Here is a 26,127-nt window from a genome sequence, read left to right as displayed (position 1 = left end):
TGATTATTTTTAGGTGATTGATATTTTTGCAATGTGTTATCTGTTATTCAAATATTCAATTCCGTTGCATCCATGATAAGCTAGACGATATGATTACAGAGCACAGTCAAATGTTTTACACGAACCACGACAAAAATGCATTCTCTTAGAAAGCAATGTTATCAGGCATTAAGTGTGTATCGTAATACCCCTTAAACGCAGTCTATTTTTAGTTAGGTTAAAAATCAAACGTGCAAATATTTAAATTAAAATCCGTCATTGACAGACCGTATTTGTAGATCATTTACTTTACGGTGCGCTGCCATGACGACAAACGTAAACTCAGATAAGATAGCATTATAATTAAGCCAGCGCCTGCACGAATTTAACTTCCTTTTTCAAAGTGGCATGGAATCAGCTGTGCTTTGCTTGTGATTTAATTTTTTGCGGTGTCTCTGTATTTCCCTAGAGCGAGACTTTGGCTGATATTCTCTTTGATTATTGACCCGGTTGGAGATTCTGCCCTCCTCCAAAAGATAGCGGGTTTTCCGAAGAAATCCTGCCCCAGCCCATGTTTCCATACTTTGACCGCCGTAGTTATCAACACGTTTAACATGAAGTATAAGATTATTTGTATGTATACAAAAATATTATTACCAATTTAAAACTTCTCTTCAGTTATAGAAAATACGGTGCAAACACAAATATGTAATAAGCCACACGTCCTCTATATAAATACAAAGCCTGTGATATCCCAATTTAAATTTTAGAAATCATTGAGGACAGACTTGCTTTTATATCATAGTCTAGGGGTAATTTGATAATATTTCATGTTGATGCTTTTTATTGGCGATAAGCACGTGTTCTGCAAAAAAAAGGTTAGGTAGGCACTGACCAATGCCGACTTCGTTTTGAGGGCGATTATGAAATATCCCAAATCCAGGGATAAGCTAGGAAAATAATACATAAACAATAGGATAAAAAGATGAATATATGAATCAATAAAAAAAACAAACAAACAAAATCTTGCAAAAAAAAAACGAAAAACATTTAAGATTAAACTTCATCACAAAAAGCAAACTGTGACCATAACATGCATTTAAATGCTGATTACGTAGCTACAGTATGACATTGTGAGTCAGCCCGCGCACTAATCTCTAGTCATGACCTCACGCTCCTGATAAGTAAAGTTACCGTCAACAGCGTCTTCCAAAACTTCCTGATCCAGGTGAACCAACATGGCAGACCCTGTGGCGTGGTCGCGCGTCATCCTATGTTTTGTCGGGGTGGTTTTGACACAATTTGCTGATGGTCAAACGCAAGTTTCTAATGATCTCCTTTTTCCGTACGGCAATGCCAGCGGAGATAGTATGGCGCCTGTTAACGATGACGGGAGCTCGGAAGAAATTCAACTGCAGACAATCTTTCCTTATTTTGGTCATTCACATTCCTCCTTGTATGTAAGTAGATTGCGCAGAAGTAATAATTACGATGTTGCAATTACCGATTGTTTTACCAGCGTATATTAATAAGATATCAATATTATCCGTTGTCGCTTCGTCATTCATCGAAATTTGCGAAGTTAGGTTACAATTGATACTAGCGTGAAAGAAACATTGCAGTGAAAATCCTTTATATCCCTTATAGAATTATAACCATTTCCCTACAACTTTTAGTTGCTTATAGAAGATTATTATTAAAAAGAGAAGCAACTTTCAATATATATCAAGACTCCGGAAAGTTGTCAGGGAGTACCATGTCACGTTCTATGATAATCTGCCTAACTGCCGAAAAATGGACATGAAGTATATATAACGTCTTATGATCATCTGACAAACCCTTCTGCTAAAACGATATGTTTACGTAGGACCATTCGATCTTTACCATAGTTAGGAGATAAAGTCGCATAAAACATCACTTCCATATGTTTTCGTTTATGTGACAAATCGCACACTGGTATAGAGATATTTCTAATATAATATTCAAATTATGTACCTGTGAAAAGTACACAATACAACGTGAATATTAACAAGGCAGCAAAGCTGTCAAATGTACAGACAAAAAGCAGGAAATAACAATGCAAAAAAATAGGCTACTGTCAATCCTGATGTAAAAATACATTATGCTTAACTACAAATTCAACATCAAATTTTAATTATGCTCAACAGGTAATACCAATGTAAGTAAAATGTGTAACAAGCATAAGGCTTCAGGCCCATGGGAGTTAAAGTTCACACTTTGAAAATGCCAGAATGAGAAAAATGAAAATTTCACACAAAATTGTATAATTCAATAATAAATGACAACCCAATTGAGCTGGCTTTCTAATTTGAACTGCATGCCAATCTTGAAAATCATACTTGTAAGTTAAAAATAATAAGTAACACAGTTTTCTTTTCATAATTTTTGTAGTAGCAGTGCAAAAAGATTTCTGTCCATTTTGATGTAACATTACGTAATATATTACAGAATAATTATCACCAATTTTTGATTATTGACTATAAATAGCATGGACATGTAGAAAATTTGATTACCATTCAGCTTCATGTCCATGGGAGCTCAGAGTCCCACAATTAATATGCCAACCCGAAAAAAATGGATATTTCACTAAAATGTATAACTTCCAAAAAAAGAAGCCAATTAGACTGCTTTTCCAACTCAGGCTGCATTTTAGTCCTGTGTTTCGTTTTTGAAAGTTTGACAATCATAAGTAACATGGTTTTCCCATAATGGTCATCATGGCAGCAGCACCAAAAATTGTGTTTTCTTCTATTTAAATGCAATATTACATAATGCTTAACAGCATAATGACCATCAACTTTTAATAATAAAATATATGTATAATGAATTTTCAGAAAATGTGACTACCATGGGTCTTCAAGCCCGTGGAGGTTCTAAGTCACACCTTGAAAATGCCAATATGTGAAAAGTTAAATTTTCACAAAAAAAAAAAAAAAGTTTAATTGCCAGAAAAAATTTACCAAAAAGATTGCATTGCTTACTGAAGCTGTATTTTAGTCCTGTGTTTCTTTCCTGTAAGTTTGAGAACAGTAAGTGACATGGTTTTCCTTACATGGTCATCATGGAAGCAGTGCCCAAAATAGGGGTTTCTTCAAATTTTGATGCAATATTACATAATGTTTAACAGCATAATGACCATCAATTTTAAATAATAAAATATTAGTATCATGGATATTCAGAAAATGTGACTAGCAAAGGTCTTCAGGCCCATGGAACTTCAAAGTCACAACTTGAAAATGCCAAAATGTAAACAAGACAGCACTGTTCTGAAATGGGTGTTTTCCCATTTTTAACAATTTTTTAACATAAAACAAAATTAACAGTTTACTGCCATTTTTATATGATCAACTAAGAAAATTGATGAGATGGGAAAAATATCAATAGAATAGTGTTAAATGTCCAATTTCCTCCATTCCGAGATTCTGAACATAGTGAATGATTCAATCTGACAAACTGAAATGATATGAGTTTATTTCCATTTTTGAAACTTTATTACACAATACACGTTAACAAGTTTACCATCATTTTTACAAAATCAACTAACAATGTTGTAAAGATGTAGGATATGTCAAACAAACACTTTTACGTATCTTATTAGTTAAATATTGAGACTGTTAACATGCCTAAGAATTGAATCTGAGGAAATTTGAAAAAACAGCATAACTTCTAAAATAATGGCCCGATTATGCTGATTTTTGAACTCAACCCGCGTTTTAGTAAGATTGACCACTACTGTGAGTTTAATGACAATTGGTCTATCCGTTTTTCTTATATTGTGTTTACAGTGTTGCATATATGCTGAAAAATGAAAAAAAACGCATAAGTACTAAAATAGTGGCCCGATCATGCCGATTTTCGAACTTGACCTGCATTTTAGTAAAATTGAGTACTTCTGTAAGTTTCATTACAACAGGACTATTGGTTTTCCTTTAAATGTGTTTACAGTGTTGCATATATGCTGAAAAGTGAAAAAACAGCATAACTTCTACAATAATGGCCCGATTATGCTGATTTTCGAACTTGACCTGCGTTTCATGAATATTCATCAGCTCTGTAAATATAAAGCCAAAAAGTAAAACTGTGTTCCACTTATCATGTTTACAAGGAAAGTGCACGGCGCCGGCGACGGCGACGGCGACGACAGACGCAGGTGATGGCAATATGTACAGACACATCTGTGTCTGTACATAAAAATGACTAAATGTGGTTAACTACGTATTTCCGTTGAATCACGCTGTCTCGAAATTAACTGACGTTCTGAACTTTGTTTTAGCTTAATTAGCCAGGAGATAAGGCAAAGATTTTCCAGTCCCTATTTTTTAATGGAGTGGCCTAAGAACTACAGTTGTCTATCTCTAACTGTATTGAGGAGCAATCTGTTTTGGTCACCCCGTTTGAGGACCTCTTAATTTTTAACATGATCAATGTAGGAAAACCGGAGTCTTAATTTCTAACATGATCAATGTAGGAGAACCGGAGTCTTTGCCGGTAGAACCATATTTCGGCTGCTTCGATGGACAATCTTATTCTTAGAGGTAGATCTCGAATACTTGGCAAAAGTGCCCCGCGGAGACAACTAAAGGCCTTCTTAGCAAATTTTTAAATGGCTTCAAGCACAGCATCGGTGATGGCACTTGAAGAAGAAGTGCTGAGGTCATTACCTATTAGATTATGACGTATACAAAGTAATAAATTTTCTGCCATTCTTGTGCATGGTAATAGACCTTAACAGTGAGTTATAATTCATAAAATCTTTTGGTTGGAAGCACCTAACCGATAAAGAGATGTTTCTTTAGCGCTGGAAATGATCGTACAAGTTAGAAGATACCAAACACACCTTTAGGATATTGATTCATAATGTAATGAAAAGAAGCCTATTTTGGTCAGAAAAATGAGCTTTTTCTGTAACATCCAAACCTCTAGTTGTGTTTGGCCACTAACCATGGTGAAGTAGCACGGGAAGTAAGATGTGTCACTTTTGTTATAATTAATTACCAAAGGTCGCGTCTTATCGTTATTGAGGTTCGCGGGGACAAAATACATTGATTTTAACTTGGTTATTTACACGTCTTACTGGATTTACCTCATGTCAAGACCGAACCACATTGCGTTTAGTCTACAAGTGGAAAGTTAACCGCATTATTTTATACCTGCGACTTGCGGTGTAGTCGTTCTAATACAATTAAACTATTTACATTGTGATGGTTGCATACCAGGACCGTCAAATGAACCCAATTTTTAGGTAGCTATTTGTTTTCCGCCTTTACGTATCCGTCTATTTTGTTAATCGATTGGATTGGTTGAACCCGGCCAGGTCTCACGTATTTTCATGAGCCTTACAGGCTTTAAAACGATGTGCACAAGCCACCGTGTTAGATAAAAATACAAATTAATTTAGCAAAAAAGCAGGACGTAGGTGTTAAAATATACCAGACAGCGACTGAAGGTTATCCTTACAAAATAAACACTTTGTTAACCAATATATGACCACATGATTCTAACTTTAAAATAAATTAATCTTTTAATAAAATACCTGAGGTGCTTTTACACATTGACCAAGCAAAAATTCAAATATTAAAAATATTATGAATCCATAATGTACCTTGTGAGCTTAAGCTTGATCTTATACGTACTCATCTGCTCATAGCTCACCACTTTAGAATGTTAGAAACCACTCTCTAAAATTTCTCCAAACACTTATCTTCACCCACTTGTGATGTATTACATTACAATTCATCAATGTTATGATCTGCCGTCCCCAGGTAAACACCAATGGCGCCATATCATTCTTGGGTACCATACGTCAGTTCACAGCCGCTGCCTTTCCACTGAACGACTTCCGAAGAATAGTTGCGCCGTTCTGGACCGACGTGGACACCACAAGGAACACGGGTCGTGTTCTCTACCGGGAGGTTACAGCAGCAAAAGACCCGGGACTTATGCAAAGAGTTACCGTTGTCATTCAGAGTGCATTTCCAGCTTCTCGAGGTCTGGCGAAATTTCGCGCCACGTGGGCTTTTGTTGCCACGTGGAACAATGTCACATATTTTGGTGGGAATCAATCTACTCCTGTGAGTAACCTTCCTTTTTCCTTTAATCAATAAAAAAAGAGAATTTGGAACAAGTTTTTCATTATTTTTTGCCTTATTTAATCTAATGGGTAGGTTGTTACCAAGTACATGGTGTCTACTTTTTATTAAAATATTAAATTTGGCCAGACCTTGACCCCCTTTATCCTGACACCATTTCAGTAACTCTGTATTCCACAGTCTCGTTCCTCTCCAATCTGATGTTTCCCCTGTCGTTGAAAACCTTGTAACCTTTAAGTGGCATATGATTTAATTTTAGACAAACACATTTCAAGCAGTGTTGGCGACCAACGGGAGACATTCGTTTGCCATCTTCAACTACGCTAAGATAACCTGGACAACTGGAACTGCTAGTGGCGGAAATAGGAGTACCGGTCTGGGAGGCATCCCAGCACAGGTACATGTATTTGTGTCAGCCACTGTAGCTCTCTCCCTCCCTCTCTCTCTTTCTCTCTCTCCCTCTCTCTCTCTCGAAAAAAAGCTCTGTTGCAGTGGTCAACTTTGCGCATGGCTGTCACCCTGGGCTCGTAACTCGAATGCATCGCGAATTTCGTCCGAGCGCAAGCACCTCTATTCCATAACTCGGGATTTACTCGCCCCATATAATAGCCTCGAAATAAAAGGTGATATCGCTTATCGCAAGTCTCGATGCTTTCGAGTTACGGAGCCCTGATTGGTTAATTAACCTGGTAAGCAAAAATGAAAAAAATACTAGAAACGAATTTACAACAACCCGTGTCTGCCATAAACAGACAGAAAAAGCTTGTCATTATTTTGGTATGTTTGTCCGCAAATTTTTATAAAATGCACTCATCGGCAAACATAACATTCAGGTCGTTACTCATTAAACAATCGTTTTCTTAGGTTGGTTTTAACGCCGGTGATGGTAAACATTATGCCTCAGTAAAAGAATCTCGCACGGACGCCATAGTTAACATCGCCAGCACTAGTAACGTCCAGACTCCCGGACGCTGGGTCTTTCAAATAGACAAAGCTAAAGTGGAGAAAGGAGGGTGCAATACAGAGGGTAAATAGACAAAGCTAAAGTGGAGAAAGGGGTGCAGTACAGGCTGGGAGTAAATAAAGCTAAAACCCCTTAAAATTCCTGTAGGAAATTTTAGTAAGGGCCCGCTGCCTGTTTAATTTCCTTAATTTAAGCATTGTCTTTATCTTCCAGGCACCTTGGTGATTTCTCCCGTCAGAGGAAACATTCTCGGAGGAGAGGAGATCTTGCTCTCTGGACCTTGTATTGATTCGGAAGAACATGATATCGTGTGTAAATTTGGTAACGTCACAGTGGAGGGAAAACATCACAAAGACATGACAGCCAAGTGTATTACTCCGCCACTCTTTGTCATGGGGAGAGCAGATGTAGAGCTTTCCATCAATGGGGGCATCGATTTCACACATAGAGGATTTTTTATACCAGGTGAATTTTTTTCAATTGGAATATTATTATTAATTAATGGATTGGCAGCAACGTATAACGAATGGCTACCTGATGGTTGTGAAATTATCATCCGTTAAGTAGAGTTTAAATTCAAGATTCTCAGAAAGTAGTTATGTAGCGGGTTTGCATTAGTATTTTTGGACATACGTGCTTTAAAATTTAATAACATAAACGTTATCAACATTCAGTGTATCATTTTAGAATACAACGAGGCATTTTCTAAGGTGACACGTGCCGACAAAGCAAAATGGCGCGAAAGTGGTCCATATTACATAGAATGGACGCCAGAGCAGGTTCTAGATGGTGTCCAGAACGCAGAAAATGTGGACATTGATCTTCTTGCATTTGAGTAGGTGTTTCTTAGTTAAAAAGGTCGAATGTTATTGTCAAAGAGCAATTAAGATCATCAAATAAATTTGGGATAACATTTGTTTAAGTCTTTCAACCATAACTCTGTTCGCATATCTTGCAGATTCATAACGTACTCTAGTATGCACCGTATTTGCTTTTAAAAATTTAAATGAACGAAAACGGTATTGAAATTTCAGAGAGCCGAAAGATGGCGCGATGGAAAAAAACTGGTACACATTGGCTAACAAGGTACCAAACAACGGTAGATTTGACCTGGGCACAATTGCCGTGAAATTCAACAAGACGGAGTTTATTGGAGCTGTGCGTATAACACGGTCCCTCCCTTACTCAAACACAGTCTCTTATCAAAACCCATGTCCAGGATTTGAGAATGAACACAAGCAAGTATACAATTGGCATGAAAGAGTAAAAAGGTCTTGTTTTATCAACAGAATTAATTGCGGGCAATTTTTTATTTGATAACTTTTATTTCTGTAGAATTAAAATATAAGATCACTACATATACCAACGATAATAAGAGTAAATTTTTCATCGGAAAAAGTATCCAAATCGTTAATTGCAAGAACTGACAAACGTTAAACAGACCTCTGACCTCATCCTAATGCATGCTTTACCCCCAGATGGACATGCAGGAGGCCCGCCATATGGACAGATATCCACGTGCTTCAGTGGCACGCCTACAATCACCTAGCAACGGTACTGCAGGAGGGCGGCGTTCTTGAGAAAAACTTTTCTGAAATAGAACAACTCAATTTACTCGGCGGCACATGGGAAGATACTAAAAGAAACATCCACGAGCAGTCGCGTGCGATTAATTCTATCTGGTGTAGAAATTGGAACCAAAGTGACAAGTACGAAATATTGCCACAAGATCTCCCACCATGTCCCGTCACTTTACGTCAAGCCCTTCGAGACCGAGGCCGTTTCCATGCCGACCCGACGTGTCACCGTGGAGACCCCAATGGTTGTACCTTACATCCGGGAGCTTTCCATTGCGTCCGATCAAATGAATGCAGGTGGGATCTCACCTATTTGTTAAAAATGCATTTGAAGCGAGTTTGAATGCCAAAGCATCACCACCAAATCCGACCAAATGCCATTTTATAGTTTTTCAAATAGCATACCTTAAGGAAATATCAAAGGGCATCGTTTCATACTTCCAAAAAATAATTATGAACAGATATATTTGCTCTCTTTCTGTGCTATTTCGTTCCATGCTATTCGGCACAGCAGTAACGCGTCATGCATTACTTTGTCATTTAGCGGACTAAGTGATCTAGTAGGAAAGATAAATAGGACAATGTACGACCAGGATGTTGAAGCTGGTCCAGGACCAGGATGTTAAAGCTTGTCCTGGACCAGGAAGTTGAAGCTGTCTAGGACCAGGATGTTGAAGCTGGTCCAGGACCAGGATGTTGAAGCTTTTCTAGGACCAGAATGTTAAAGCTGGTCCAGGACCAAGATGTTGAGAATGGTCCAGTTGTAAAGTTCAGTTTGCTGCCCAAGTAATTGATTTGGTTTAATGGCATATGGACCTAATTTGAGTCGTATTAGAAACCGATTGAAGTGATTTACAAGCGTTATAGGGAATCTACGTTCACATCATTTGTAAATTAAAAAGTTGTAAAAGGAAAAGCAAAAAGCCAAAAACAAATGCCGAAAGCCAAGGTTCTTTATAAATGTTTCTAATGGTAGAAAAAAAATGGCATAACTTACATATATGTGCCTCAAATATAAAATATCAATTATAATGAAAAAATTAACATTGGTTTCAATTCCCCAGGGATTCATAAAGCCCTTAAAGCCAAGGTCTAGTATTTTAATAATCCATTTCAATCATTTCAGCGGATCGGGAGCCGGCCAACAGTGCTGTTACGACCAGCAAGACAATCTCCTTAATGTGGCCGACAATCATGGCGGAGGAACCATGGATATATCGCACTACAAGGGATGTCGTAATCCGCCCGTGGTGCCGTATATCAGTCACTTCTACACAGACTTACGTCCACACGCGTGGTGCTGTCACAGTTCTGGTAACTTGTCCCTGTGCTCGGAGACGTACATGGAGAGACGACCCTCCCGTGACGGCAGAGGGTACCAGCCGCCCAGACCAGGTAGGAAGTACTGGCGGTTCCAGATTTGTGGGATTTGTACAATGTCAAGTAAAGTAAAAACGGTTAGACTTAATGGTTAATCATAATTTGAATATTTATCTGTCTGTCTGTCTGTCTGTCTGTCTGTTAACGACATTATGGAAAAAGTTATAGAGTCCAAGTATAAAATGATTTAGATTACCTATTTTTTCTACGCTGCCTTTTCCATTGGTAATGGTTCTTTAACACTTCAAGCATTGGGGATCTACTTATCTTACAACTGATTAATTTTCTTTCTTCTGGTGAATGTGTGCCATGAGCTTTACCGATCATAAGTCTTGTATTTTAAGCATAACATGCTTTCGTCAAATAGTGACAATATATAAGTCCCTCAAATTAGTAGCTCAGCATCATCAGAATTTTCCAGTACAGCTGCATCACATTTAAGTTTCAAAGCATTTGCAGCTGATAACATTGGTAAGTAACCTACAGTAATTTAAATAAATAAAAATTCCAGCCACTGGTGTCGGCGACCCTCACGTGGTGACACTGGACGGACTACGCTACACGTTTAATGGGATAGGAGAATACAGCCTTGTAGAGAGCACGAACCAGACGTTCACGTGCCAGGGGAGGACCAAACAAGTTGACGGACAGAACGGTGAGTGAAGTGATAAGGATGACACTGAATGTAAACTCCCAAAAGTAGACTGGTGTTGGGAATTTTTGTACATGTACCTATGATTCATATAATGAATGTATCCTCAAATCCAAAGCGTAACAAGACGCTGTGAGAACGGTCTATTACAAAAGAATGTTCTGGATATTTTAAATATATTTAAAACTAATTAGGACTATTTTTGGCAAACGTCTAAACATACTGCTATCGATGTGCAGGTTCTGTCACACTAAAGCGTATTGTATTAATTAACGCATGGGAAAATTGCTTTACATTAGTTTTAACATCCCCCAAGTTTAAGCCAATGCCCCCTTTCACTCTTACTCCAGGTGAGAAAGGTCTGGCGTCCGTGTGGACAGCACTGGTCATGCGCGGCCGCAACACCAGCAGGGTCCAGGTATCTTATAGTAAACTTTGGGGGATGGAGGTGTTCGTAGATGACGACATGATTGACTTTGATGAAGTAGGAAACATTGTTCCTGGCATAGAAGGTAGGTCTGGGCCAGAGTTTGGTCAGTTGGTGGTGTGGTAACTTTGTTTTGTCTTGGAAATGGTAGTGTTCATTTGCTAGCTGCTTCGTTTTGTTGATGGCCTTGACATACTTCCTGAGTATATATTGAAACGTTAATTGATAAGACGTTTGGTGCAGATTTTAAATGATTGACACGAATTATCAGTAAGGGCCGATGTCGCATTCCATTCATACACTGTATATAACCATAAATATCTACAGGTTATCTTTTTCAGGCATTGAAATTGAAAAGGTGGCCAACGAATCAAAAGCCTATATAAGTTTTGAGGATGAACAAGTATTTGTAGATGTGCAGATTACAAACGGGGTTTTAAACTTTTTGCTCTACCTTCCAAATTATTTGAAGGGTAAGTTGACACTTAATACAATTGTATGTAACTATATATCCATTGATAATGTGCGACTATAAACTGTTACCAATTTTCAGTTTACATAACGCGGACTTCTGTAGTTAACGATATTTTTGAAGTTAACTTTACTAATCTACACATCGAAGCCGCTTAATGATAACAACAGAATAGATAAAACTAATAAGAATCCATTTTCTTTATTTCAATTAAAACTAAATGACTAATACTCATTCTGTTTGTTTCAGGAAATGTTAAAGGGCTCCTTGGCGTATGGAATGATGACCCCATAGATGACCTTCTCTCACGTGATGGACACGTGCTAAGCCCCAATGCATCACTTGAAGACATCCATTATAAATTTGGTGAAACGTGTACGTATTCATCATCCTCATCCCAGTGACATCATCCACCGACTGGTATACATCCAACTAAAGAACAAAAAAAAAATAAACATTAAAACATCATGATAATAATAAAATAATGTATAATATATTTTACTGTATTTACAAAACAGCATGTCCTTTCCAGGGCGCATCAGTCAAACTTCATCACTTTTCACATACGGCATAGGTGAAAGTTATGCTAGCCATCAAAATGCATCATTCGAGCCCATGTTTGAACCTCCAAAACTCGAAAACGAGACTCTGCAGACCCAGATGGAGGCTGTGTGTGGGGAGAGCCTCGAGTGCATGTTTGATTTTACAATAACTGGAGGAAACGCTGAAATGGCCGCAGCGAGTAAAATGGTGATGGTTGAATATTCTGAAGCGGTCTCTGAAACTAATCCAGGTGAGTTAAAAGTATATATTTACTGGTACCTTATCACTAATAGAGAATAACTGTACATGTAGGTGATGACTTCTGTCCCAAAATGATAATGAATAAATGTATATGTATATTCCAATGCTATGTGACGTTCATGGATTCGTGCATGTAGGGGAGAGCGGGGTTGGTTGGAACAGTTTTCACCTTTTTTGCGATATCTCAGCAGTCAAAGCTTTGGGGACAAAAATAAAAAATCTGATAGGGGAAAATTATATGCCGCACTCATCTATGAAATAAAACATCAAGTAGGTCTTTTTATTTTAGAGTAATAAATGCTCAAAGTTGCCTCCTAAAACGTTCCATCTCACCCCACCCGCGGGGTAAGTTGGAACAGGCAGTGGGGTGAGTTGGAACAAGAGGGCGAGTTGGAACGCTTGCATATAAATTCAAAGTATAATTCATTTTAAGAGTAGGTGTATCTATATTAATTTCCCAACAAGTGTTACTTTGTATTCGTATCTCCATAGTTTGTAAGCATTTTTTACGTTTACAGTTTGCTTTCAAATAGTCTTTTCGATGTATAAACCATATCCAGGTACACGTCATTTCATAATGATAACAAAAGTGGTGTAGTTTAAGAGAAAAGAAATTAAACTCACATAACTCAACCTATCAACAACAGTATGTTAGACCTACAAATGAAAACTGTATCTCTTTCAACTCAACAACTCAGAATCAAAATCGCAGTTCTGACATACTCAGCATGTACACTTGGTCAACCTTAGTACAGTTTTCATGTGACCACTTTAGACAAACAATGCATTTAACCCATTTCTCTTTTGGTCGGCTGTTAATGAACGGCTCCCCACAAACCAGAGATGGCCACTCTTTTTCTGACTCAGAATCGTTGGTCATCTTTAATTTCCTTTTTCTTGATTTTCTCTATCGACTAGAAATCTTTAACTGTTTTTTGTTTTTGTTGCGCTTGTCCTTTTTAATTTTGTTGGGCTTGGCCTTTTCTTTTTCGAATAGCTCATTTTCAGGTGTGTCAGTTAGTACTGCACTGCATCGTTTTCTTCTTTTAATCTTTGGACTGCGACGGTGAGCCTTTGGAACCGGTCTAATTATTGCTGGACTTGAGCTGTTTTGGACTTTTCTTAAGTGCGCTTTAGACCCCATTTCCAGAGATAAGATCGATCTACTTTATATCGACCTAACTCCCTGGGGGTTCACGCTAAATAGCTGTCAGCCGAGCGGACACCAAAGTTAATTACCCCCTTACAGCTTGTAGTAGGCGGGACGGACATTTAAGCCGGATTATCTGACAGTAATCTAGTGACAGTAATCTAGATCGATCTAAAAGCTCTGGGAATACAACCTTAGTGTGCTGTAGCACCTCTTCCGGTGAGGGCAAATGAGATTTCAACTGAATCTATGCCTAAGTTACGAGGTGAATGTTTGTCTTTTCTGGCGGATTTTGTGCCCTCGCTCACTAAACATTAACAGCAACCCCCAACCCATTACACAAAGCATCTAAAACAATATCGGCAGAATTGGTGTTGTATAGTTTATCCATAACATAGGCTCTCAGCTAGAATATTTTCATTTTGCCGCGAAAAGCAGGGTAATAATCGACATTTCCTTCCACATCTAAAAGCAATTTATCGCAAAAAGCAACAGTGGGCATGCAGACAATTTTCGACCAAACAGCTAGCAACTGCATTTAACAAGCAGTGACCATCCCCCCTTGTATCTTCTACACGCATGTACATTCCGGCATCTTGGAGATGTTCTATCAGCTAGATTTCGTCTCCAGTTGGAGTTGTACTGGGTTACTACGTTACTACTCTCTTCAAAGTTGAAATTAAAACATTTAGAGAGGTTTAAAAAATGAAAAACACCGTGCAGGGTGGGTTGGAACACCCCTGACAGTGTTCCAACTGGCCCCATGTCAAATGTTCCGACCAGCCCCCATGACGTCATGGCCTACTTATGACACTGTATTTCTTTAACACGTGGGAAGTGATTAAAAAAAACAACAGCTTTTTGAACATCAAGGTGGTCCTAAACGTTTTGCACAATTTCATTGATATAATCCTTATACTTTAGTTTACAGCACGATGAATGTCAAAAATAAGAAAACTTACTTCGAGTAGCGAAAATAAGTTTTTTTCGCATAAAACTTTTACTGCATTTTCGAAACTTCCACAAGTTTACCGGATGAATGACCATGCCACGTGACATTTTTATGCTGAAGGAGCACATGATCAGTCTTGTGATTTAAGAAATAAAGCCAATGTTCCAACTTACCCGCGTTCCAACCCACCCCGCTCTCCCCTATTTCTACATGAATATGTTGTTTGAATGTTTTTAGTATAAATGTTTTTTTACCGCCAAGTTTTTATTTCGTTCTTAAAACAAACGTATGACGTTTTTATCATAATATTTCTTCCTATTAAATCTTATTGCAGTTATAACCTGTGGTTTCCTCGTTACTTCCGCCAACGTTACAAAAGACAACCTGTCCACCTTGGCGGGCACCATAGTGACCTTGACCTGCCCCGAAGGGTACGCCCTGATTGGCCAGAGTACCGTGAAATGCCAGGATGATGGGACGTGGGACAGCTATAGTGACGCTAAGTGTAGCAAAGGTACTCAGTAGTCACAGTAATATCTGGGCGGGGTTATGAAAGTCCTTTAGTACTGTATGATTAACAGATACGATATAATGAGAGAAAACAGTTTCTTACCATTGTTGAAATGTAACTGTAATGATGGCTACTGTCCAGAAATGATAATGAACAAATGTATATTCCAATGCAATGTGACGTTCATGGATTCGTATTTCTATCAATACGGTGTTTGAATATTCGTGTTTTAGTGTAAACGTTTTTTCACCGCTAAAATTTCATGACATTCTAAAAACATAGATATGACTTCATTCCTGCCATAATTTTCTACAAGTGATATTTCCTCCAATTAAATCTAATTGCAGTTAGGCCTATTGACTGTGGTTTCCTGGATACTTCCGCCAACGTTACAAAAGACAACCTGTCCACCCAGGCGGGCACCATAGTGACCTTGACCTGCCCTGAAGGCTACGCCCTGATTGGCCAGAGTACCGTGAAGTGCCAGGATGATGGGACGTGGGACAGCTATAGCGACGCCAAGTGTAGCAAAGGTACTCAGTAGTCACGGTTATATCTGGGCGGGGTTATGAATGTCCTTGGGTACTGTATGATTAACAGATACGATATAATGAGAGAAACAGTTTCTAATTATTATTGACATTTTACTCTTATATCCTCACAATTAAGTTAACAGTTAAACTGTTTTTATTCTTTGTGTCGCTAACTATTGAGACATTGTTGACTATTTATTAGGGAAATTAATTCGAGGCAAATAGCCTTGCATGGCGATACCGTTCACTTATTTACATATATTTGTATATCAAAATAATTACAGCGAGCGAGCCTACATTGCTCAGGACTGTGGGCATTGCCGTGGGATCGGCCCTGGGCGCCATCTTGCTGGTTGTTGTTGTCTCTGTCATTGTCTACAAGACGGCAAGGCGCAGAAAGAGAGTAGGAGCATACAAGACGCAGAAGCAACCAGCGAACCCTATGCTTGAGAAAGCAAATGCATGTTAGACTCTGGTTAACTCTGGAACCCAAGCATTAACCCAAACAGTGAGGAATTTTTATCATCAGTATGTGTGCAGTGGGGTGTACTTAATTCAAACCCGCACTTCACTTCTGTTGTATTTATATAGCTGCATATAATCACTTCTTTCAATCTGATAATCTAGGCCAGAGTAACGACATCTTCGTGAACAAATCTGATGTAGATGCATACATTTAAGCTATTTGAAGCTTAGTGAACATATCATACATTCAAGTTATTGGAAGCTCTCGTTGAGATTTAGGTGTTTGTGATTTTCAAACCCTTATAAAAGTACTTAAAATTCCTAAAACTTTTGCTATTCTGTATATGTGCCAGAATTAGTGAATATCACATTTAAATGAAAATACAATATGAAAATGCACGCAAGGCAAAAATATCAAAAATATCATAAGATAAAGCAATATTGTCGTGATTTCATAATACTATATTCATCACATCACAGCTATTATAAAGATGTCAAGAATCATATATTATTCCAGTAACTTATGACAATGTTTCATTTATTAAATAACCGTACTGTCAATGTCTTTACTTTTTAACCATTGTAACATATGAGTTTAATTTATGTTTAAGTTTGAAATGCGTGTCCAACACTTCACTTTTGTTGGTTTTATATAGCTGTATATATTCACTTCTTTAAATTTTGATAATCGAAACCGAAATTCACATCTAAGTGAACAAAAGACCAGTGAAGTCATACGGTGATGGCGATCTACGCCTAATTCTTTTCAATTGTCAATACATTAAGTTTCAATTAAGTTACATTTCTTTAAGCATTTGCGGTCATTTATGTGCCCTAAACTTTGGACACTATATTTTCCATTGTGAGAATGAGATAGAAATATGTCTTTCATTTTGAAGAACTTAGGGGAAATGTAAAGAGATCTGTATTTCTGATTTCACGCGGCGAACCAGTATTCCAAGCAGAGGAACCCAAATGACCGCCAAGCTGGAGGAGAGTGGGGGGAAACACAAAGGGGAACTGCGTAACCTATTTTAAAAATAAAAGACAGATGGCTAAATATATCGGATGATTAGGTCAAAATTGTCTCAACAAGAAAAAAACATACACCAGCTATACACGTTTACTTGTATCTATACTGTAGTCTAATTAAAAGTGTCATCGACCAGTGGCTGTTTAATAACCTTCTAGAAGTTTTTGTGTCACGAAATTTCACTTGTTGTACAACTTACATGTATGAATAAACTCTGCATAGAAATAAATCTTAGTAATTTGTACAGTACCCTCTGACGCATGTCAGGTGCCTGTGCATAGAGTCAAAAGGTTCTGTACAGTTTGCTGAGGGATGGTGTTCCACGCCCGGTATATTGATGACATGGAATAATTTTAGTTTGCAGGGTTATTCCTCAGAATCCCTCACATTGCCAATGATGCTCTGATCTTAAAATTAAACTGGTCATTGGTGGTTCTAGATCTGGTTGTCACTTCATTAGTTCGGGTTTGTTGCGTTGTCTGTTTGTTGAGTAACATTATCATACTGAATTAGAACTGGGTGTTCACGGTCCCCAGAGATATTCTTAAAATTTTTATACGTTCCTTTCTAGTACTATATATTGGCGCGTGTTAAGATTCCCGTTGGCCGCTATCAACTTGCGTACACCATGATAGCCAAATCATTATACCCCATACCACGACTGATGTGTGGTGCGTCAACAAGAGACAGACAAATGTGCAGATATTTCTCACAATTAAACATTTATTTATCAACGACTCAAATATACTTTACAATTGTTCCAAAAGCCTTATCCTCGTTATGCTACTTATACTAAAATTTCACGTGTGACGAGAATTTTGTAAATGTGCTGCAACGTTACTCTAATGCTGGTGCTTAAAATCCAACGATAATTTGTAACTGATTTTTAAAAAAGGACATGGCCTCTAAACTGTTTCTAAACTGTTCTCAACATGGCTTTTGAAAAACTTCATCATTCTGATTGAAGATCATATTTGTGGATATATTAAAATCTGTAATATACTTAATGACGCAATGATTGTACCTCCCGTGCTAATGTCCCAGTTGATCCAGAAATGTAACAGTACATCTACGTATACACCTCGTCAGGTGTTTTTAGCAAATTTACGTGCCCCTAATATCGTGTAAATCAAGGTATGGGATTCAAGTGACTCGATTAATTAACCACTTTCACCACACGGTCAGTAGGCTCAATATTACGTCAAAATATATTCAAAATTGTATTCTTCTTTAAGGCCAATCACAGAAAAATTAATAATGATAATGAAGTATTTGATCATGTTCTATGGTCCAACAGGCTAAAATAGCGATATAAATGGCCACATTGTAATTATCAACACACACAGCGGTAGTTTAGCAGGTGCCACAGGTCACCGGTGGAGCTGTTTATTTCCAGTACTCCTCTGTCGGCTTATATGTTTGGTTTATATGACACAGTGAAGAGCGCAGTTTCAATTTGTTCGACTTCTTGTTCTTCAGTACCTTGCAGACAATGCCGACAGTAACAATGGCCAACAAAATAGCGCCCAGAGCTGCTCCGACCCCGATGGCGATGGTATTCAGCATGCTGGGTTCACTCGCTGGAAGAGAGAGCAAGGTTCCATAAAATATGTGCATTTTCACATATTCTTGAATTGTATTCTCTATATACATAATGTAAGGAAATCATCAATGCATGTATGTGTACAGGTCTACGTATTAACACTGTATATATTTGGTATATATGCTGGAAATACGAGCACCTATATCTTGTAATATATAATATAATGATAAATCGTACGGAATTTTATGTAATTTTAAAATTGCATGTTAATGCATTCATTTGCCGTATAAGTGAACTTTTGTATTCCACTTTTAGCATATAAGCATATGCTGTACCTGTACATACCGCAAACAAATTCTGAGTAAGGAATTGCCATGCAAGACGATTTACCTCGAAATACTTTTCCTTTTGTCTAATAGTCAGCAAGATCCCTTTTAGATACGTCATGAAGATCAAAAGATTGAATGTGATCAAATAAGAGTAATGTTTTCAACTGGAATAAGAAACAGCTCTCTCGCATAACATCGTGATGGTTTGATCAGATGGAACACAAGAGCATTTTTAACCCCGTCCAGATATAACTGTAACTACCTTTCCTACACTTGGCGTCGCCATAGCTGTCCCACGTCCCATCATCCTGGCACTTCACGGTACTCTGGCCAATCAGGGCGTACCCTTCGGGGCAGGTCAAAGTCACTATGGTGCCCGCCAGGGTGGACAGGTTGTCTTTTGTAACATTGGCGGAAGTAACCAGGAAACCACAGGTTATAACTGCAATAAGATTTATTTAGAGGAAATTTCCGTGGTGGATTATTATGATACAAACAAATCATACCTAAGTTTTTAGAATGTAATGAAATTTTAGCGGTGAAAAAACATTTATACTAAAACATGAATATTCAAACACCACATTCATGTAGAAATACGAATCCATTAACGTCACATTGCAGTGGAATATACATTTGTTTTTATGTACAAATATATATATTAATAAGTGAACGAAATTGCCTTGCTTCGAATTGATTTCCCTAATAAAAAGTCAACAATGTCTCATTATTTTGCAACAAGAAGAATAAAAACTGTTAACTTTAAGGGATAATAACTCTTCGTATGAGATCAATAAATCACAACAAAAACATTGTAAAGATAAAAATTAAATGTATTTTGTTTTACCGCAAAAACGACAGTTATAGCTATTATTCTGATATCTGAGCTTGTCATTGGACCACGTGATCTCCACAGCTGATTATACTCTGTAATAATCTCTTAAGAGATCTCTTAAGAGATTATTACAAAAAATTCTTTAGAAAAACAAAAGACTAACTTTGAATGAAGAAATGGTTTCAAATTGTTGTTTACTCGAGGAAAATTCATTTTTTGGCCAAAGCGAACAATAATTATCCCTTTAATTGTGAGGACATAAGAATAAAATGTCAACAATAAGAAGAAATTGTTTAACTCTCATTTCGTATCGGTTAACCATACAGTACACAAGGACTTTTTTAACCCCAGTCAGATATGACTGTGACTACCTTTCCTACACTTGGCGTCGCCATAGCTGTCCCACGCCCCATCATCCTGGCACTTCACGGTACTCTGGCCAATCAGGGCGTACCCTTCGGGGCAGGTCAAGGTCACTATGGTACCCGCCAGGGTAGAGACGTTGTCTTTTGTAACATTGGTAGATGTTGCCAGAAAACCACAGGTTATAACTGCAATATGATTTAATAGGAAAAATATAATATCACGGGTACATAATCATGATAAAAACGAAGTCATACGTATGTTTTAAGAAAAAAGAAATGAAAACTTAGCGGTTTTACACTAAAACATGAATAAAAGAAATATCACGGGTAGATAATTTTGATCAAAAGGAAGTCATACTTTTGAAGAGTAAAATGAAATCATAGGAGTGAAAAAAGGTTATTTTTTATATTAATGTTCAGCCACCATTCATAAAAATACGGATCCATGAATCGCGTTGCATTGGAATATCCATGTCTCTCATTTCCAGACAGTACAGCCATAATCACAGTTATTCTGCATTGTTCGTTATATGTAAATATATACTTTTGACTTACCTGGTTTAGTTTCAGAGACCGCTTCAGAATATTCAACCATCACCATTTTAGTCGCTGCGGCCATTTCAGCGTTTCCTCCAGTTATTGTAAAATCAAACATGCACTCGAGGCTCTCCCCACACACAGCCTCCATCTGGGTCTGCAGAGTCTCGTTTTCGAGCTTTGGACGTTTAAACATGGGCTCGAATGATTCATTTTGATGGCTGGCATAACTTTCACCGATGCCGTATGTGAATAGAGATGACGTTTGACTGATGCGCCCTGCAAAGGAAATGTTGTTTTGTAAATACCCAAGTACAAGATATAATATATCTTTTTGTTATTATTATTATGACCAGTATGTTTTAATATATAAATATACATATATTTTTTTGTTCATTAATTGAATATATACTGGTCGGGGCATGATATCACTGGGATGAAGATGATGGTTACGTACACGTTTCACCAAATTGATAATGAATGTCTTCAAGTGATGCATTGGGGTTTAGCACGTGTCCATTACGTGAGAGAAGGTCATCTTTGGGGTCATCATTCCATACGCCAAGTAGCCCTTTAACGTTCCCTGAAAGAAATACGATGAGTCGTTATGTAGGACCTACGCCTCAATTGAATTAAATACAACGGCTTCTTAACTGCTTTCGTAACTTTGATATATAAATTAGTACATTTAACTTCAAAAATATAGTGGGCATTATGTTAACTAAAATAAGTTACAGCTTACAACTGTATATTATCAATTTTCATAGTTATATATAATTGTATAAAGCGTCAACGTACCCTTCAAATAATTGGGAAGGTAGAGCAAAAAGTTCAAAACGCCGTTTGCAATCTGCACATCAACATATACTTGTTCATGCTCAAAACTTATATAGGCTTTTGATTCGTTGGTCACCTTTTCGATTTCAATGCCTGAAAAATTCATGTACAAATATTGATGCTAATATACAAATGGAATGCAATGTTCAACGATCTTTACTGAAAATTCGTTTCGATAGTTGTTTTTATCATTTACAATCTGTATCAAACTTCTTATCAATTAACATTTCAAGTATTTTGTTAACGTATCTCAATATGCTCAATTACCTTTAAAAGAAACTGTGTCAAAGCCATCAGGAAAACGAAGCAGCTAATGAACACTACCATTTCCAAGACAAAACAAAGTGCCCACACCAACAACTGACCAAACTCTGGCCCAGACCTACCTTCTATGCCAGGAACAATGTTTCCTACTTCATCAAAGTCAATCATGTCGTCATCTACGAACACCTCCATCCCCCAAAGTTTACTATAAGATACCTGGACCCTGCTGGTGTTGCGGCCGCGCATGACCAGTGCTGTCCACACGGACGCCAGACCTTTCTCACCTGGAGTAAGAGTGAAAGGGGGCATTGGCTTAAACTTGGGGATGTGTAAAACTGATGTAAAACAATTTTCCCATGCGTTAATTAATACAATACGCTTTAGTGTGACAGAACCTACACATCGATAGCAGTATGTTTAGACGTTTGCCAAAAGTTGTCCTAAATATATAGTTTTAAACATATTTAAAATATCTAAGAACATTCTTTTGTAATATACCATTCTCACAGCGTCTTGTTACGCTTTGGATTGGAGGATACATTCATTATATGAATCATAGGTACATGTTCAAAAATTCCCAACACTCGTCTAATTTGGGGTTTTTGCATTCACTGTCATCCTCATTACTTCACTCACCGTTCTGTCCGTCAACTTGTTTGGTCCTCCCCTGGCACGTGAACGTCTGGTTCGTGCTCTCTACAAGGCTGTACTCTCCTATCCCATTAAACGTGTAGCGTAGTCCGTCCAGTGTCACCACGTGAGGGTCACCGACACCAGTGGCTGGGAATTTTAATCATTGAAATCACTGCCTGTCAGTGTTATCAGTTGCCAAACTAAGATTTGTAAATGTGCTGTAAATTAATGCTAATTTCAGGTGTCAATTGTCACTTTATAACGACAGTAAGTTTACAGCAGATATTGGTAAAATGTACCCATAACAAGCACAAGGTAACCGTATGCCGTGTGATATAAATGTGTGGAACTATTATTGATTGTCGTTGCTCAAAGATATCCGGTCACCACTCCCCCCCCCCCCCCCCCATACCCACACCCAAACTGGTGAATAAACGTAAACCCCTGCCCCCTCCATCTCCCTAAATATCCCTATCCCCAAATCACATAAATCTGGAACCGCCAGTACGGCCTACCTGGTCTTGGCGGCTGATACCCTCTGCCGTCTTGGGAGGGTCGTCTCTTCATGTACTTCTCCGAGCACAGGGACATGTTACCAGAACTGTGACAGCACCACGCGTGTGGACGTAAGTCTGCGTAGAAGTGACTGATATACGGCACCACGGGCGGATTACGACATCCCTTGTAGTGCGAAATATCCATGGTTCCTCCACCGTGATTGTCGGCCACGTTAAGGAGATTGCCTTGCTGGTCGTAGCAGCATTGTTGGCCGGCTCCCGATCCACTGAAGTGGGAATAGGAAAAATAGCGGATTTCAAATTACAGGGTACATGTAAGTCTAGATAATTGAAATAAATTAATTCCCACTTTTGGAAATTATTTCTTTTTTCCACTTTTTGAATAAATTATCTGAGACCCCACCTGCATTCATTTGAGCGGACGCAATGGAAAGCTCCCGGATGTAAGATACAACCATTGGGGTCTCTACGGTGACATGTCGGGTCGGCATGGAAACGGCCTCGGTCTCGAAGGGCTTGACGTAGAATAACAGGACATGGTGGGAGATCTTGTGTCAAGTTTTTGTATTTAGCTATATCATTGTGGTACCAATTATTACACCAGATGGAATTAATCGCACGCGACTGCTTGTAGATGTTTGTTGTAGTATTCTCCCATGTGTCGCCGATTAAATCGAGTTGTTGTATTTGATAAAATGTTTCGTTGAGAATGCCGCTTGGGTTCTTTCCCTCATGCAGTACCGTTGCTAGTAGATTGTAGGCGTGCCACTGAAGCACGTGGATATCTGTCCATATGGCAGGCCTTCTGCATATCCATCTGGGGGTAAATCATGCATTAAGATGAGGACAAGGCTTTGTTTAACGTTTATCAATCCTCGCAAGTAACAAATTAGACATGCTTCCTATGAATAATTTACAAATTTTATTTTTATCTTCTTTTTGTGGTTGGTATATATATGACCATATATTATAATTCTACCTTAATAAAAGTTATCAATTAACAAATGGCTGCAATTGAGTATGTTGACAGAAAAAAGACCTTTTTACTGTTTCATGCCACTTGTATACTTGCTTGGTTTCATTCCTAAAATCTTTACATTGGTCTCCAAGGGATTGTGAGTGGGACCGTGTTATACGCACAGCTCCAATAAACTCCGTCTTTCTGAATTTCACGGCAACCGTGCCCAGGTCAAAACTACCATTGTTTGGTACCTTCTTAGCCAAAGTGTACCAGTTTTTTTTCACCGCGCCATCTTTTGGCTCTCTGAAATATTTCAATAGCTTTTTCGTTCATTTGAAAAGCAAATACTATGCTACGTAAAAAATCTGCAAGATATGTGAACAGAATTAAGGGTGAAATATTTTACCAAAGGTTAATCAAAATTCCTCTAACGATCTGAACCGTCACTTTGAAAATAACATTTGACTTTTCATTCTATAGACCACCTACTCAAATGCGAGAAGATCAATGTCCACATTTTCTGTGTTCTGTTCACCATATGGGACCTGCTCTGGCGTCCATTCTATGTAATATGTACCACCTACGCGCCATTTTGTCTTCATGGCACGTTCCACTTTAGAAAATGCCTCGTTGTATTCTAAAAAGGTTAAAGTAGATAGTATGCTGAGACGGCGTTTTATGCAAACTCGCTACAGAGTTCATGTGCGGGGACGTTTTCACATAGCAGTGGCGGATTTAGAGGGAGGGTCAGGGGGGTCCGAACTCCCCCCCCCCCCCTTCGATTTCTGGTCCCCTCTTGTAATTAGAATTTTGACTAGCTGAATCATACTTCTAAACCGTACCAAATGGCACCGTTCGGCCTCTCAAATATCAACAAATTTCGGGGCCCTTCAGCGGGTCCCGAACCCCACGCCAAGTGGGGGGAGGGGAGAGGGGAAAGGGTCGACTTCGCAACCGCGGCCCCCCCCCCTTCAAATAATCCTGGATCCGCCCCTGCATAGCATTACTTAACCCATTAATATTTCTGACAGCAGACAACCAGTTACTTCGAGCATAAATTTACGTTATATCTAGTAATGACATTCCGTATAAAGGTGTTCCAATTAAAAAGTATTGCCTGGTATAAAAAATCCTCTATGAGTGAAACTGGCCCCTCCATTGATGGAAAGCTGTACATCTGCTCTTCCCACGACAAAGAGCGGCGGTGTAATACACTTGGCTGGCATGTTCTCGTCGTGTGTTCCCTCCACTGTGACGTTACCAAATTTACATATGATATCGTCACTCGAATTAAAACAAGGTCCAGAAGAAGACCCAGAAAAAGGTCCAGATAACAAGATCTCCTCTCCTCCGAGGATGTTTCCTCTGACAGGAGAAATCACCAAGGTACCTGCAAGATGAAGACATGGTGTGAAGACAAGCCGACAAGCAGACACACCGAAAGACTGGCAGGCAATACATCGTGCGTCAAAATATCATGCATTCATTTACCCTCTGTATTGCGCCTTCCTTTCTCCACTTTACCTTTGTCTATTTACCCTCTTTATTGCACCCCCCATTCTCCACTTTAGCTTTGTCTATTTACCCTCTGTATTGCACCCTCCATTCTCCACTTTAGCTTTGTCTATTTACCCTCTGTATTGCACCCTCCTATCTCCACTTTAGCTTTGTCTATTTACCCTCTGTTTTGCACCCTTTCTCCATTTAGCTTTGTCTATTTACCCTCTGTATTGAACACGCCTTTCTCCGCTTTAGCTATGTTTATTTACCCTCTGTAAAGCACCCTTTCTCCACTTAAGCTTTGTCTACTTACCCTCTGTATTGCACCCATCTTTCTCCACTTTAGCCTTGTCTATTTACCCTCTGTATTGCACCCTTTCTCCACTTTAGCTTTGTCTATTTACCCTCTGTATTGCACCCTTTCTCCACTTTAGCTTTGTCTGATTACCCTCTGTATTGCACCTTCCTTTCTCCACCTTAGCTATGTCTATTTTCCCTCTGTATTGCACCCTTTCTCCGCTTTAGCTTAGTCTATTTACCCTCTGTATTGCACCCACCTTTCTCCACTTTAGCTCTGCTATTTACCCTCTGTATTGCACCCTTTCTCCACTTTAGCTTTGTCTATTTACCCTCTGTATTGCTCCCTCCTTATTCCACTTTAACTTTGTCTATTTACCCTCTGTATTGCACCCACCTTTCTCCACTTTAGCTTTGTCTATTTACCCTCTGCATTGCACCCTCCTTTCTCCACTTTAGCTTTGTCTATTTACCCTCTGCATTGCACCCTCCTTTCTCCACT

General features: G+C 38.5%; 2 protein-coding genes across 3 annotated transcripts in view; one reads left to right on the top strand and one right to left on the bottom strand.

Moving 5' to 3' along the window:
• Positions 1–1,146: 1,146 nt before the first annotated feature.
• Positions 1,147–16,594, top strand: LOC106161410 (sushi domain-containing protein 2-like). The gene is made up of 17 exons (XM_086998231.1): positions 1,147–1,439; positions 5,763–6,071; positions 6,349–6,486; positions 6,954–7,116; positions 7,267–7,518; positions 7,741–7,888; positions 8,088–8,354; positions 8,532–8,927; positions 9,757–10,025; positions 10,522–10,665; positions 11,013–11,174; positions 11,431–11,562; positions 11,811–11,936; positions 12,094–12,354; positions 14,802–14,981; positions 15,326–15,511; positions 15,796–16,594. The coding sequence occupies exons 1-17, from the start codon at positions 1,218–1,220 to the stop codon at positions 15,978–15,980; spliced, it is 3,540 nt and encodes a 1,179-aa protein (XP_086854357.1). The 5' UTR covers positions 1,147–1,217; the 3' UTR covers positions 15,981–16,594.
• A 1,122-nt stretch (positions 16,595–17,716) lies between these two features.
• The window catches only part of LOC106154891 (sushi domain-containing protein 2-like), a 28,535-nt gene continuing 20,124 nt past the window's right edge, over positions 17,717–26,127 (bottom strand). For both annotated transcript variants that reach the window (XM_086997351.1, XM_086997350.1), the window contains exons 5-17: positions 24,946–25,218; positions 24,318–24,465; positions 23,940–24,131; positions 23,271–23,684; positions 22,865–23,133; positions 22,353–22,496; positions 21,839–22,000; positions 21,414–21,545; positions 21,073–21,198; positions 20,634–20,894; positions 20,085–20,264; positions 19,144–19,323; positions 17,717–18,589 (exon numbers count right to left, since the gene is read on the bottom strand). In XM_086997351.1, coding sequence (XP_086853477.1) covers positions 18,396–18,589; positions 19,144–19,323; positions 20,085–20,264; positions 20,634–20,894; positions 21,073–21,198; positions 21,414–21,545; positions 21,839–22,000; positions 22,353–22,496; positions 22,865–23,133; positions 23,271–23,684; positions 23,940–24,131; positions 24,318–24,465; positions 24,946–25,218 — 2,675 coding nt within the window. In that variant the 3' untranslated portion in view covers positions 17,717–18,395. The remainder of the gene's footprint in view (positions 18,590–19,143; positions 19,324–20,084; positions 20,265–20,633; positions 20,895–21,072; positions 21,199–21,413; positions 21,546–21,838; positions 22,001–22,352; positions 22,497–22,864; positions 23,134–23,270; positions 23,685–23,939; positions 24,132–24,317; positions 24,466–24,945; positions 25,219–26,127) is intronic.

Source organism: Lingula anatina, chromosome 10 (genome assembly GCF_051362555.1).
Source record: "Lingula anatina isolate TDL-2025a chromosome 10, LinAna3.0, whole genome shotgun sequence".
Classification (NCBI taxonomy): Eukaryota; Metazoa; Brachiopoda; class Lingulata; order Lingulida; family Lingulidae; genus Lingula; species Lingula anatina.
This window is presented reverse-complemented; position numbering and strand designations above follow the sequence as displayed.